This window comes from Agelaius phoeniceus, chromosome Z, assembly GCF_051311805.1.
Source record: "Agelaius phoeniceus isolate bAgePho1 chromosome Z, bAgePho1.hap1, whole genome shotgun sequence".
NCBI lineage: Eukaryota > Metazoa > Chordata > Aves > Passeriformes > Icteridae > Agelaius > Agelaius phoeniceus.
In genome coordinates, this window is record NC_135303.1 from 93,900,429 (window position 1) to 93,913,965 (window position 13,537).

The 13,537-nt window shown below is 54.2% G+C and overlaps 1 protein-coding gene across 2 annotated transcripts in view; it reads left to right on the plus strand.

The window, feature by feature from the left end:
* LOC129132863 (WD repeat-containing protein 7) overlaps positions 1-13,537 on the plus strand; it is a 42,992-nt gene that overhangs the window by 8,203 nt on the left and 21,252 nt on the right. For both annotated transcript variants that reach the window (XM_077171151.1, XM_077171149.1), the window contains exons 5-20: positions 85-259; positions 757-833; positions 1,496-1,615; positions 1,929-2,074; positions 2,466-2,568; positions 2,671-2,812; positions 3,699-3,947; positions 4,436-4,656; positions 5,147-5,342; positions 6,269-6,483; positions 7,430-8,199; positions 8,305-8,393; positions 9,526-9,606; positions 10,110-10,228; positions 11,517-11,640; positions 13,228-13,341. In XM_077171151.1, the coding sequence (XP_077027266.1) occupies positions 85-259; positions 757-833; positions 1,496-1,615; positions 1,929-2,074; positions 2,466-2,568; positions 2,671-2,812; positions 3,699-3,947; positions 4,436-4,656; positions 5,147-5,342; positions 6,269-6,483; positions 7,430-8,199; positions 8,305-8,393; positions 9,526-9,606; positions 10,110-10,228; positions 11,517-11,640; positions 13,228-13,341 (2,941 nt within the window). The remainder of the gene's footprint in view (positions 1-84; positions 260-756; positions 834-1,495; positions 1,616-1,928; positions 2,075-2,465; positions 2,569-2,670; positions 2,813-3,698; positions 3,948-4,435; positions 4,657-5,146; positions 5,343-6,268; positions 6,484-7,429; positions 8,200-8,304; positions 8,394-9,525; positions 9,607-10,109; positions 10,229-11,516; positions 11,641-13,227; positions 13,342-13,537) is intronic.

Genomic DNA, 13,537 nt, shown 5'->3' on the forward strand with positions numbered 1-13,537 from the left:
ACAGTGGGTCTGGGAGCACCCTCGGGCCCAGCCTGGTTCATCCCTGCCCTGCACAGATTCCTGTGTCTGCTCCCCTCTCCGCAGTTCTATCAGTTCACAGTCGGCACGCAGAGGGAGGGGAGACTCCTGTGCCACGGGCATTACCCTGAGATTCTGGTGGTGGATGCAACCAGCCTTGAGGTCCTGTACTCTCTGATATCCAAGATCTCTCCTGACTGGATCAGCTCCATGACCATCATCCGCTCCAACAGGACACAAGGTGAGTGTTTCTCGTGGCAGGGACTCCTCCCAGCATCCCACTGCATCCAGCCTGGCCTTGGGCACTGCCAGGCTTTCCTGGGAATCCTGGATCAGCTGAGCACAGACTGGGTTGGTTCTGCTCATTCTGTTAATTTGGTGGGCTTCAGTTTCTGGCAGACAAGTGTCTTGTTGGGGTGTTCCTATTGTGGAGAGTGGAATTCCTGAGAGGTTTGGGGAGCACTGGGGAGAAAATCCCGACTAAAGGACTTCTCCCTTGAGTTAAGGCTCAGCAACAGTTGTAAACTGGGCATTCCCAAAATCCTGGGGTGGGAAAGCTCGGCTCTTATCCCCACAGCAGATAAATTGCTGGGAGAGCTGGAAATGAGCTCTGCTGTGAAGGCTTCCATTCAATAAACATTCCATCTGGAAGCACATGCTCAGGAATGCTTGGGCCAGGGTTCCCTCCCGCCCAGCTGAGGAGCTCCCTGTGCCTCAGGCTCCTTTTGTGTTTCCCAGAGGACACCGTGGTGGCCGTGTCCGTGACTGGCATCCTGAAGGTCTGGATCATCACCTCGGAAGTCAATCGGATGCAGGTGGGCACGGGCATCAGTGGCACTTCTGGTGGGATGGAGGGCTCTGTCCCTGATATTCTGCTGATAGCCCTGTCCCTATTCCAGTGGAAAATAATTGCTGAATTTTCCTTTACTGATTTAAGTTGCCACCAGAACTCCTAATACTTCTCAGAGAACTGATTTCCAAATGAAGTGTAGGATTGTGTCCAGTTTTTCCAAATCCGTTTTTTATTTGGCCCATGTAGTGATTTGGGTTAACGTTTTTCTGAGCAGACCATACCATTTTCAGGAATATTCATTATATGGGATTATCTCCAGCTCCCTGGAGATCATTGGCAATTGTTAGTTGGCATTTCCTGGGTACTAATGAATAAAAGTCTTAAAGGAGATTTGCCCCAGACCTCAGGGGGAAACCTCATGTAGAATGGTATCATCTTGTCTTTGGGAGTGGAATCTGCCTCAGTGGCTGTGAGATCAGCAGCACTGATCTGTGCTGCTGGGGAGCCTGGGGATGGTGTGCCCTGCAGAGGGGACACCACGTGCCCTGCAGGTCTGCTAGGAGGAGGTGTGGGATAAAGCCTGCCCCGAGGGTTTGGGTTTGCCCACAGGAACCCACCTGCAGGAGGGGCTGGGGGCAGTGGGAGCAGGGGCAGGCAGCTGAGGGCCCGTTCTGTTTGCTCCAGGACACCACCCCGGTGTTTGAGGAGGAGTCCAAGCCCATCTACTGCGAGAACTGCCAGAGCATCTCCTTCTGCGCCTTCACGCAGCGCTCGCTCCTCGTCGTGTGCTCCAAGTACTGGAGGGTAAGGCTCAGCCTCCTGCCTCAGGAGCCTGCATTAAACCACACCAAACACCCAGGTGAAGGGGCTCCAGGTCTCTCCAGTGCACCCCTGCACTGAAATACATTTAATGTAAATACACATATATTTAATCTATTTCTAGATATTTGATCCAAGTCTCTGCCCGTGGTGAGCTTTGGAACGAGATGGCCCTAAATGTCTTTAACAACCCAAACCATTCCATGATTCTGTGATACTGAACCCAAAACCAGCTGCTGCTTGGGCATTTTAATATTTAATTGATTGGTTAATAACCAGAGACTTTGTTTCCTCTCAGGTCTTTGATGCTGGAGATTATTCCCTCTTATGTTCAGTGCCCAGTGAAAATGAGCAGACCTGGACTGGTGGGGACTTTGTGGCAGCTGATAAAGTGATTGTATGGACAGAGGATGGACAGAGTTTCATCTATAAATTACCAGCCAGGTACTCAACAGAAAAATACCCCCTTTATTTAATTTTTGATCAATTTGAATTGAGTTTATTGAAGACATACTGAAATATTGGTTCACTAAGGGAAGACATGTAAATATAAAGCTATAAAATCAATTCAAAATTTGGCATCAAAGAGGTTAAAAATGACAGGAGTAAAACCAAAGACTTTCATTCTGACATCTTCATGGTGTGCAGATTTGTTCTGGGTAGTGATTGTGTTTTGTCTTGGATATTCCCACATAAATCATGTGGGAACTCCTTCCTTGCCCTCATGTGATCAGAGCATGAGGATGGCAGCAGCACCCATGTCCTGCTGCGGGAATCACTCTTTAAATGTTATTATTATAAATTTATTATCTCCTGTGTCTGTTCCTGCCCCCAGCTGCCTCCCAGCCAGTGACTCATTCCGCAGGGATGTGGGGAAGGCAGTGGAGAACTCCATCCCCCCTTTGCTGTACAGCGTGTTGGACAGAGCAGAGAAGCAGGTACACCTTTGTGAGGGGCTGAGTTGGTTTGAAAGGAGGGAAGCTTGGAGCTGAGCACCTGCTTTGTGCCTGCTCTGAGCTTGTTCCTTGCTTTTCCAACAGCTCCTCATATGTCCTCCAGTGACTCGCTTCTTCTGTGGCCAGAGGGAGTTTGCCTACAGGCTGTTAATCCAAGGGGACTCCTCGGGGAGGCTCTGCCTCTGGAGCGTGCCCGACAGCCTGGACCAGCAGGAGGGTGCAAAAGGTGCCTCAGTCACGGCAGGTCTTGGTGCTCTCTGTGTGTTTGTGCTGGGTGAGGGTGCAAGAGGTGCCTCAGTCACAGCCAGGTCTTGGTGCTCTCTGTGTGTTTGTGCTGGGTGAGGGTGCAAAAGGTGCCTCAGTCACGGCAGGTCTTGGTGCTCTCTGTGTGTTTGTGCTGATGAATCTGTGCTGGGTGAGAGTGCAAAAGGTGCCTCATTAATAGCCAGGTGTTGGTGCTCTCTGTGTGTTTGTGCTGGGTGAGAGTGCAAAAGGTGCCTCAGTCACAGCCAGGTCTTGGTGCTCTCTGTGTGTTTGTGCTGGATGAGGGTGCAAAAGGTGCCTCAGTCACAGCCAGGTCTTGGTGCTCTCTGTGTGTTTGTGCTGGATGAATCTGTGCTGGGTGAGAGTGCAAAAGGTGCCTCAGTCACAGCCGGGTCTTGGTGCTCTCTGTGTGTTTGTGCTGATGAGGGTGCAAAAGGTGCCTCAGTCACAGCCAGGTCTTGGTGCTCTCTGTGTGTTTGTGCTGGGTGAGGGTGCAAAAGGTGCCTCAGTCACTGCCAGGTCTTGGTGCTCTCTGTGTGTTTGTGCTGATGAATCTGTGCTGGATGAGGGTGCAAAAGGTGCCTCAGTCACAGCCAGGTCTTGGTGCTCTCTGTGTGTTTGTGCTGGATGAATCCGTGCTGGTTCTCCCACAGAACACGAAGTTGGGTTTAATTGTTGCCTCCTTGCAGGAGTTGTAGCATCTTCACCTTATCAGAGATGCCCAAAATCTTAATTAGCATTATTCTTGTAGTGCCTTCATTCCCACCGTGGGCTGGGGACATCTTACCCACCCAGTTCCATCTCCCAGCCCCTCCCAGCTCAGCCCTGGCATCTCCCTCCCTTCCCAGGCCTGCCGGCAGCCACGTCCAGGTCCCTGCAGGAGGCCTTTGACCAGCTGAGCCCGCGGCCCGCGGGCATCATCGACCAGCTGAGCATGGTGGCCAGCGCCAGCGAGCCCCTGCGCGTCACCGCCAGCGTCTACATGCCGGCCCACGGGCGGCTGGTGTGCGGCCGCGAGGACGGCAGCATCGTCATCGTGCCCGCCACGCAGACCGCCATCGTGCAGCTGCTGCAGGGCGAGCACACGCTGCGCCGAGGTACGGCCATGCACGGCTGGGAATGCACCAGCAATCTGCTGCCATCGTGCAGCTGCTGCAGGGCGAGCACACGCTGCGCCGAGGTACAGCCATGCATGGGTGGGAATGCACCAATCTGCTGCCATGGTGCAGCTGCTGCAGGGCAGCACCAAGGCACAGCGTGCAGGAGCAGCCCCAGCAGTCTGCAGTGCCCTCTGTGCTGGCAGTCCTGCAGGTGTCCAGCCAGCCTGGCCGGGTCAGTGTGGGTGTTTCTGCGGGGGATAAGGTGAGGGAGCATCTCCTGTGCTGCCAGGATTGCTCCAGTCGCAGTCTCAGTGGGAAAGCTGCCAGGGTGGGACCCGTGTGCTGTGCCTGGGTCGCTTTGGGGTGTGGGCTCCATGTGACACTATCGTCACAGCTGGGGCTCTGGGTGCAGAGCAAACCCTTGGCAGTGCATTGTTCATTGAATGCCTGATTTTCCTCTCCTCTCTTGTGCTTTTCCCCGGCAGGCTGGCCCCCTCACAGGACGCTGCGAGGCCACCGGAACAAGGTCACCTGCCTGCTGTACCCTCACCAGGTGTCCTCCCGCTACGACCAGAGGTACCTCATCTCAGGAGGCGTGGATTTCTCGGTCATCATCTGGGATATCTTCTCGGGAGAGATGAAACATATCTTCTGTGTGCACGGCGGGGAGATCACCCAGCTGCTGGTTCCACCAGAAAACTGCAGCGTGAGTTCTCCAGGATGAGCCTCAGTGCTCCTCGGGGCTGGGAATGCAGCAGGGAGTGAGTGCTGGGCATGCATCGCTGACCCAGCTCTTGCAAGAGCTTCACAAAGGAGAGCTTGGCTATTCTGTTCTTTATGCTTTCTGCCACCAGGTTTTAATTCTATAAAGGGTTGAAAATAGGGGCTTTATCAAACCTATTAAAAATGGGGTTTAGAGACAATCTTGCCTCTTGAAACTTAGCTGTATAAATAGAATTTAATGAACCAAGTGACATTGACTGAAAACTGGGGTCTGCTTAGCAAAATGGGGTTTAATACCCATTTTCTCTTCATTTCTGGTCAGGGAATTCTGTTCCCAGTGACCTCAGTGAGTTTGAACATTGCTTTAGGTGCCTGACTTTGGTCACCCCACTCGGCCCAGCGGGCAAGAGTTTTTAGAGTTTTTCACACCAGCTCTGCATGATGCTGAAGCTGTTTCTGTTTTCCCCCATCAGGCCCGCGTGCAGCACTGCGTCTGCTCTGTGGCCAGCGACCACTCGGTGGGGCTGCTGAGTCTGAGGGAGAAGAAGTGCATCATGCTGGCGTCCCGGCACCTGTTCCCCATCCAGGTGATCAAGTGGAGGCCAGCCGACGACTACCTGGTGGTGGGCTGCTCCGACGGCTCCGTGTACGTCTGGCAGATGGACACCGGTGAGCTCAGACCTCCTGCTGATCCCTCTTCGTGGGCAGAGAGAGGGATCTGGAATGCAGGAGGACAGATCTGCTGCTAGTGCTGCCAGAGTGTGAGGGGGGTAGGATGGAGAGCAGAGATCTCTGCAGCCAGGCTGTGGAATGTGGGGTTCATTGCACAGGGCCTGGGGCAGGGCCCTGCTGGAGCTGCCAGCCACAGCTGGAGCAGCCTGAGAGAAGTAAAGAGAGGGGCAGAGAGGGGATGAGAGAGCGAGGTTCCCGTTACAATACCATAAATCTTCTGTGCTGAATATTCTGATTCTCACTGACCAACCTGGTACAAGATAGCTCCTTGGAACCAGGAGGTATCAGCCAGAGCAACACAAACACGGTTCTTCCCCAGGGTATGTTGCTGGTCATGTCCTGCTCTCTGGTTTTATGCAGGTTGAGTTCCAGAATCTGGACTCATGTAAATCCTACAGCATTTCCATACAGCCTGTAAGAGTCACTACATTACCACGCTGTGTTACATTTTAAACCCTAAAAACTCCTCTTTAGGTCCCTTCTGCCAAGCTGTGACCCTTGGGCCTGCCTGCAAGCAGAGGGTGTTGTCCATCAATTCAGCCAACCACACCATTGTTTTCCAGTTGTTCAGTAACTGAGGGATCTCAAAGCTTGCTTCCATTTCAATCTCACTTACAGTTCCCATATTCTCACAATCTTTGGCCAGGCAATCATATCTGTACAGCTTTCCTGTTTCATCTCCCCAACAGAGGGAGAATTCAAGCACTTTGGCACATTCCATTAGGAGCCTCACGCTGGGGGCTGTGTGACCCTCGTGGAAACACAGGAATTCCCGTGATCCTTTCAGAGCCAGCTGCTCGCACGTCACAGCCGGCTGTCCCGCCCACACAGGGGGACACTGAGCTGTGCCTGTGCCCTTGCAGGGGCTCTGGACCGCTGCGTGATGGGGATCACGGCCGTGGAGATCCTGAGCGCCTGCGACGAGGCCGTGCCGGCGGCCCTGGACGCGCTCAGCCACCCCGCCGTCAACCTGAAGCAGGCCATGACCCGCCGCAGCCTGGCCGCCCTCAAGAACGTGGCCCACCAGAAGCTGCAGACCCTGGCCACCAACCTGCTGGCCCCCGAGGCCTCGGACAAGGTGCGTGGGCTGTGCTGCCAGAGGGAAATGAGAGTTGGGAGGTTTCTGTCCTCCCAAAACCTGTGGGTGAGGTTCTCGGCCAGAGCAACACAAACACGGTTCTTCCCCAGGGTATGCTGCTGGTCATGTCCTGCTCTCTGGTTTTATGCAGGTCGAGTTCCAGAATCTGCACCCATGCAGTGCTGTAGGCTGTAAAATGAAGTCCAAGCTTTAATTCCCCCTGCCCTGGGTTTGGCCAGCCCATTCCATGAGGAGCTGTTCCCCCTGGCACAGCTTGTGGCCAGCAGAGAGCAGCAAAACTCCGTTCCCAGCTTCTCCATGCATCCCTTTCTGCGCCTGGCGCTGTCACCTTCTGTCAGGAGAGGAATCTGGGAGTGATGTGCTGAGAACATTCCCTGGAGCGCCACCAGCATGTTCCCATTAAAAACTGTCTGCTCGGGGTCTCTGCTGCTGCTTCTGCTGCATCCAGGCAGAGCTGGGAGCCCTGGTAGCTGCAGGGTTTGTGTGTGGGCTCCTCATCCAGTGAGGGTGCTGGGAATGAAGGGATTAGGGACAAGAGTGCTTAAAAACTCCTGTTAACGCTCTGGTTTCCGGTCTCCTTTCTGACATTCTCCAGCTTTGTTCCCTTCATTCCCTGCCTCCTCCCTTTTTTCCCCCTTGGAGGAAGATGAACTGAAGGGAGTGCCCAAGTGGTGCAGTACCTGCAGGTCTTGCTTTTCCAATGCCATATATGGATTCCATGGTTCACCCTCCAAACATGAAATATTTCCTGCGTTTTAAGCTGAATAACAACGTTGCTGTTGCTTGGAATAGAGCTCCACTCTCACAGGGTTCAGGAGAAGGAGGTGTGAGCTTGTGTCTCCCCTGGAGAGCTCTGTTCATCTATTGGGAAACGGGATTTCTGTGGTTTGTGGGTGCCTTTCAGACCCGGCTCTGTCCTTTCCAGGGGAATTTACCCAAATACTCGCACAACTCGCTGACGGTGCAGGCCATCAAGACCAACGTGACGGACCCCGACATCCACGTGCTGTTCTTCGACGTGGAGGCGCTGATCATCCAGCTGCTGACCGAGGAGGCCTCGCGGCCCAGCGCCGGCGCCGCCTCCCCGGAGAGCCTGCAGAAGGCGCCCGGCGGCGCCGACAAGGGCGGCTCCTTCCTGGCCGGCAAGCGCGCGGCCGTGCTCTTCCAGCAGGTCAAGGAGACCATCAAGGAGAACATCAAGGAGCACCTGCTGGACGATGAGGATGAGGACGAGGAGGCGGCGCGGCAGAGGAGGGAGGACGGCGACCCGGAGTACCGCTCCAGCAAATCCAAACCGCTGACTCTGCTGGAGTACAACCTGACCATGGACACGGCCAAGCTCTTCATGTCCTGCCTGCACGCCTGGGGCCTCAACTCGGTGCTGGACGAGCTGTGCCTGGATCGCCTGGGCATGCTGAAGCCGCACTGCTCCGTGTCCTTCGGCCTCCTGTCGCGGGGCGGCCACATGTCCCTGATGCTGCCCGGCTACAACCAGCCCGTGGGCAGGGCGGCCCTGCCCCTGGAGCAGCTGGGCAGGAAGGCGTCGGTGACGGAGGGCCCGGGCAAGGGCACCTACGGCGTGTCGCGGGCCGTCACCACACAGCACCTGCTGTCCGTCATCTCCCTGGCCAACACGCTGATGAGCATGACCAACGCCACCTTCATCGGGGAGCACATGAAGAAAGGCCCCAGCAGGTAGGGGAGCGCTGCCGTGGCTGGGCGGGCCCCTCTGGGATGCGGGGTTTGCTGTGCTTTGGTCACTCTGGGTGATGGCTGCCTCTGATGGGTCTCCCCTTTCAGGCCACCCCGGCCGGGCACCCCCGAGACGGCCAAGGCGAAGCCGCCCCCTCCCGTGTCCAGCCATGCAGCACAAGGGCAAATCAAACAAGGTAAAGCCACAGCTTTGCACCCTTGCATCTGTTACTGCAGCCCATTACACCTCGCTGGCAATGGCTGCATGGGAGGACAGAGTAAGGCAGTGTTAATCTCCATGAAATTACTGGGGACTTGTTTAAGAACCACTACAATTGCTGATTCTGCCCTGGCATCACCATTGCCTGTTTCGAGTGCTCCCACACATTCTGAGGGGGCTTTAAAGCCTGCAGCTAAAGGCTCTGCAGGCTCTCCCAAAGTGTTTCTGTGGGAAGGAATGATCCCAGTGCCAGGATCACCCCTCGCCTGGTTGGAGCTGCTCACGTTGGAACAGAGTGAGCAAATCCAGCAGAACCAGGCAAAAAACTCTGGAGTGAGGCTTTGGTTTCAGGCTGGGGGGTTTTGTTGCAGCTGTCATTTCTGTTTTTCCTAAATTTGGTGCACCCTGTGCCAGTGGGGTGGGAAGGGATTTACTGCAGCTACTCTGTGCCTCCCATGTGCTGGTGGGGTGGAAGGCCTGGAAAAAAGGGGGCTTGTGTCCTTCTCCTTCAGGCTTTTTGGCATTCCTGGGGTAAAGAGTTGCATTTCTGCCTAGAGGCCCGTTTAAAATGAAGGTAAATTCCAGGCAGGAATTCATCCTGGACATCTTGGAGTGACAGACGGGGCAGCTCGGGCTGATTGGGGGTTATTTCTTGGCCTTTGGTGCACAACTTCCAAATCTGTGGAAATGTGGGAAAAGCACAGGAAGAAGCAGAAAAATTCCTGGGTTTCTAGCTTACAGTCAAGCATGAGGTTAAAGCAAAGCCACCTGCCCATAAACATATTTTAAATCACTCGATTTAGATGTACTTGGGTCTTTTCAAAACATCCCAGCTCCTGCCACTGTCTCCATGTTCCTCTGCAGCTGCATGTCTGCCTCTTCCTTCTTGGAAAACCTGGAATTCTCATTAAGTTGGATATTCTTTTGAGTTGAATATTACTTTGAAGCTGAGTGTTACTTTTAAGCTGAATATTTAAGTTGAAGATCACGCCAGCCTCCCCTTGTTTTCCATTCTCCAGTGATACTAACCCGTTCTTCTGCTGCTGCTCTCCTCACTTCCCTCTCTTTTTTTTCTCTCTCTTTTTATTTCTTCTTCTTTCCTCTGCAAGTTGCTCCTGCTGCTGCTTCCAGCACGGAATCTGGGCACTCTGACACTTCTGCTTTCCATTCCTGTTTCTTAGTCAACGAAGGTATTTCCTTCCTCACTTTCTACTTGTCCTTTACTCCAGCTAAGAGCCCTCCTCATTGTTCTTTGATTTCCAAATCATGTATTTGATTTCTAAGGGAATTCTTCCAAGGGTGCCTGGGCTAGGCTTTCCTGCTGGCTTTTCACACCGCTTCAAGCTGAGTTTCGGTGTTGGTGGAGATTTGAATTGAACACCGGACATGTATTTAATAGAATATGGGACATTTTTATTTGAACTCTGGCTTTCTCTCCTGGTTTTACCTGCCCAGAGCTGTAGTAGGAATGCCCCTGGACTGAGTGTGCTAAGATAAAGACCCCAGGTGGAGAATAAGGACAGCAGTGTGCAGATGAGGATGAGCTGCGCTCGGCTCTGTCTGCACGCCTTTAAGCGAGGATGGGTTTGGTGTCCCTGCTGCTATTGAAACGCGAGCAGAGGGCAGTGAGGCTGGGCTGGGTGATGCTCAGGGCCGTGCTGGGGACCGTGGGCTCACTGTCTGTGCTCCCCAGGCTGGAGCCAGCTGGCTGCCATGCACTGCGTGATGCTGCCCGACCTGCTGGGGCTCGACAGGTTCCGGCCGCCCCTGCTGGAGATGCTGGCCCGGCGGTGGCAGGATCGCTGCCTGGAGGTGAGCCCAGCCCTCCTCTTCTTTGTTACTGTTATTGTTGTTGTTATTAACTGCTGCTCATCATCATCATCCTTCCTGCTGTTGCCACTGTTATTTCCACCGCGAGAAAAAAGGAGTAACAGCAAAAGCAGGTTTGAGTCCAACAAAGCACAATTACTTCTTAATATGAGAGTCCTTCTTGGTCTTTTTTGTCTTTTAAATACCATGCTGCACCAGTTTAAAAGGAAATGTTTTCCATCACCCTTCTGCCTTAATAAAAGGCTTTTAAAGGAAACACCTTGGCTAGTGCAAGGGCTGCACCCCTGATGGACTCCAGGTCACAAATTTCACACTTTTATAAGTTTTGCTCCATTTCCATATCGGGGTTCCTTGTCCAATCCCATCTCCAGGTTGTGCAGTCCCACCCTCCCAGTTTGTTCTCCTCAATTCTCTGTTGTTTGTGCTTGTGGCTCTGTGGCTGGAAAAAGATTGTTTGGTGTGACTAAACTCTGAACTAAACTCTGAAGAGAACTTGCCAACACTTTATGTGAAATTCAGAGTTACACACTAATGCAGTGCAGAACGTGGAAAACGTGAACGCTGAAACCGAAGGCATCAGAACTGTGTTTGTGCTGGAATAGTTTCCATTTCCATTTTCATGGAATTTAAAGCCTGGTTTGACTCTCAGGAACAGCACTAAGCCTTGGTGCCTGTTCAGTGTGTGCCCCTCTGGAGCTGTGTTTGCTGTGCTGGGTGTTCCTGCAGCTGCGGGAGGCGGCGCAGGCGCTGCTGCTGGAACAGCTCCCAGTTCAAGCCCAGTTTAACCCTCAGGAAGGGCATTAGGGCTGGGTGTTGGTGTGGCTGGTGCCCCTCTGGAGCTGTGTCTGTGCAGTTCCTGTGGAGCTGTGTCTGTGCAGTTCCTGTGGTGCCCCTCTGGAGCTGTGTCTGTGCAGTTCCTGTTGCCCCTCTGGAGCTGTGTCTGTGCAGTTCCTCTGGAGCTGTGTCTGTGCAGTTCCTGTGGAGCTGTGTCTGTGCAGTTCCTGGTGCCCCTCTGGAGCTGTGTCTGTGCAGTTCCTGTGGAGCTGTGTCTGTGCAGTTCCTGTTGCCCCTCTGGAGCTGTGTTTGCCCCGTTGCAGGTGCGGGAGGCGGCGCAGGCGCTGCTGCTGGAACAGTTCCCAGTTCAATCCCGGTTTTACCCTCAGGAAGGGCACTAGGGCTGGGTGTTGGTGTGGCTGGTGCCCCTCTGGAGCTGTGTTTGTCTGTGCAGTTCCTGTGGTGCCCCTCTGGAGCTGAGTTTGCCCCGTTGCAGGTGCGGGAGGCGGCGCAGGCGCTGCTGCTGGCGGAGCTGCGCAGGATCGAGCAGGCCGGCCGCAAGGAGACCATCGACACCTGGGCTCCCTACCTGCCCCAGTACATGGACAGCGTCATCTCCCGTAAGGAGCACCCTGGCAGGCACTGCCCTCGCCCGGGAAACGGGGGCGCGGGGCCTGGGAACCCCTCATTCACAGTCATTCCTTGAGGGAACCCCACATTCACAGTTATCCATCCTGGGAACCCCACATTCACAGTCATTGATCCTGGGAACCCCACATTCCCAGTTATTGATCCTGGGAACCCCACATTCACAGTTATCCATTGAGGGAACCCCACATTCCCAGTTATCCATTGAGGGACAGGGCCTGGGACCCCACATTCACAGTCATTCCTTGAGGGAACCCCACATTCACAGTCATTGATCCTGGGAACCCCACAATCACAGTTATTGATCCTGGGAACCCCACATTCACAGTTATCCATTGAGGGAACCCCACATTCCCAGTTATCCATTGAGGAACCCCACATTCCCAGTTATCCACTGAGGGAACCCCACATTCCCAGTTATCCACTGAGGGAACCCCACATTCCCAATTACCCACTGAATGAACCCCACATTCCCAATTATCCACTGAGTGAACCCCACATTCCCACTCATCCATTGAGGGAACCCCACATTCCCAGTTATCCACTGAGGGAACCCCACATTCCCAATTACCCACTGAATGAACCCCACATTCCCAGTTATCCATTGAGGAACCCCACATTCCCATCTATCCTGGGAACCCCACATTCCCAGTTATCCATCCTGGCACGAGATTCTCCCTGCAGGCATTCAGGGCATTCCCAGGAGCTTTTTTCCCCTGGAAATGATTTTTCATTCGTATTCCCCAGCTGGTTTTCCAGTGTCCGTGGTATTGAATCCTAATGGAACATGTTGGGATGTGGTTTGAGCTCAGTTAGACTGGAAGTCATTCCTGTGGGTCAAAACTGGCAAATTTGGGATTAGGTTTTTATGGTAAGCGTTGAAACTCTTGGAATGAAGGGTGCAGAGCTGGAGGAATTGAAGGGAATAAGAATTATTTGGGATCTAACAGACTTGTGAAAAGCTCTCTGCTAGGAGAGGGAGGACCATAGGAAAGATAAAGAAATGTTCCTTATTCTAGCTCCTTTCTGCCCAGAAATGACCTGTGGGGCCTTGTGCTTCTCCTATTCCTAAAGCTCTTTTAGTTTGGATGCACTGTGGTTTGTTTTGAAGGGAAACCTGCAGTGTGGCAGCAGAAAATGGGATGTGCTGGCTGTCCTGGATGCTGTGGAGCAGGCAGGGACACATCCCAGCAGAGCAGGCTGTGCCAGAGTGGCCTGGACACTCCCAGGGATGGGCAGCAATCCATGCCAGAGGCAGATCCACTGCAGACTCTGCTGTTCCTGGCTGGAATGGGGAGCAATGGGGAGCAATCCATGCCAGAGCCAGACCCGTTCCAGACTCTGCTGTTCCTGGCTGGGGCCGAGGATCTCGTGCGAGGCCGGAGGGGAAGGAGCAGGGCAGGGAGGGCTGCAGTGAGGTTCAGCTGCTGCTGCAGGGGCAGGGAGGGCTGCAGTGAGGTTCAGCTGCTGCTGCAGGGGCAGGGAGGGCTGCAGTGAGGTTCAGCTGCTGCTGCAGGAGCAGGGAGCCGTTGCCAGCCCTGGATTTGGTTGTTCTCCAGCCGGGGTGACCACAGACGCCCTGCAGAGCGCGGGCACCGCCGCAGAGCCCGCGGGAGCCGAGGCCAAGGCGCAGGAGGAGGAGCACGACCTGGTGGATGACGACATCGCAGCAGGTGAGCCCCGGGACCATTAATGCTCCCAGCATAACGAAGGTGCTTAATTAATGCTCTCAGAGCTGCCCACAGGAGCTCTGCAGGAGTAAAGGGTCTCTGGGCTGTTGTCATCCCTTACACTGGCTCCCCACACCGTCCCTTCCGGGGCAGGAGCTGAACCAAGGGGCTGCATCCCAAATGTTGGGTGCCGGGGCAC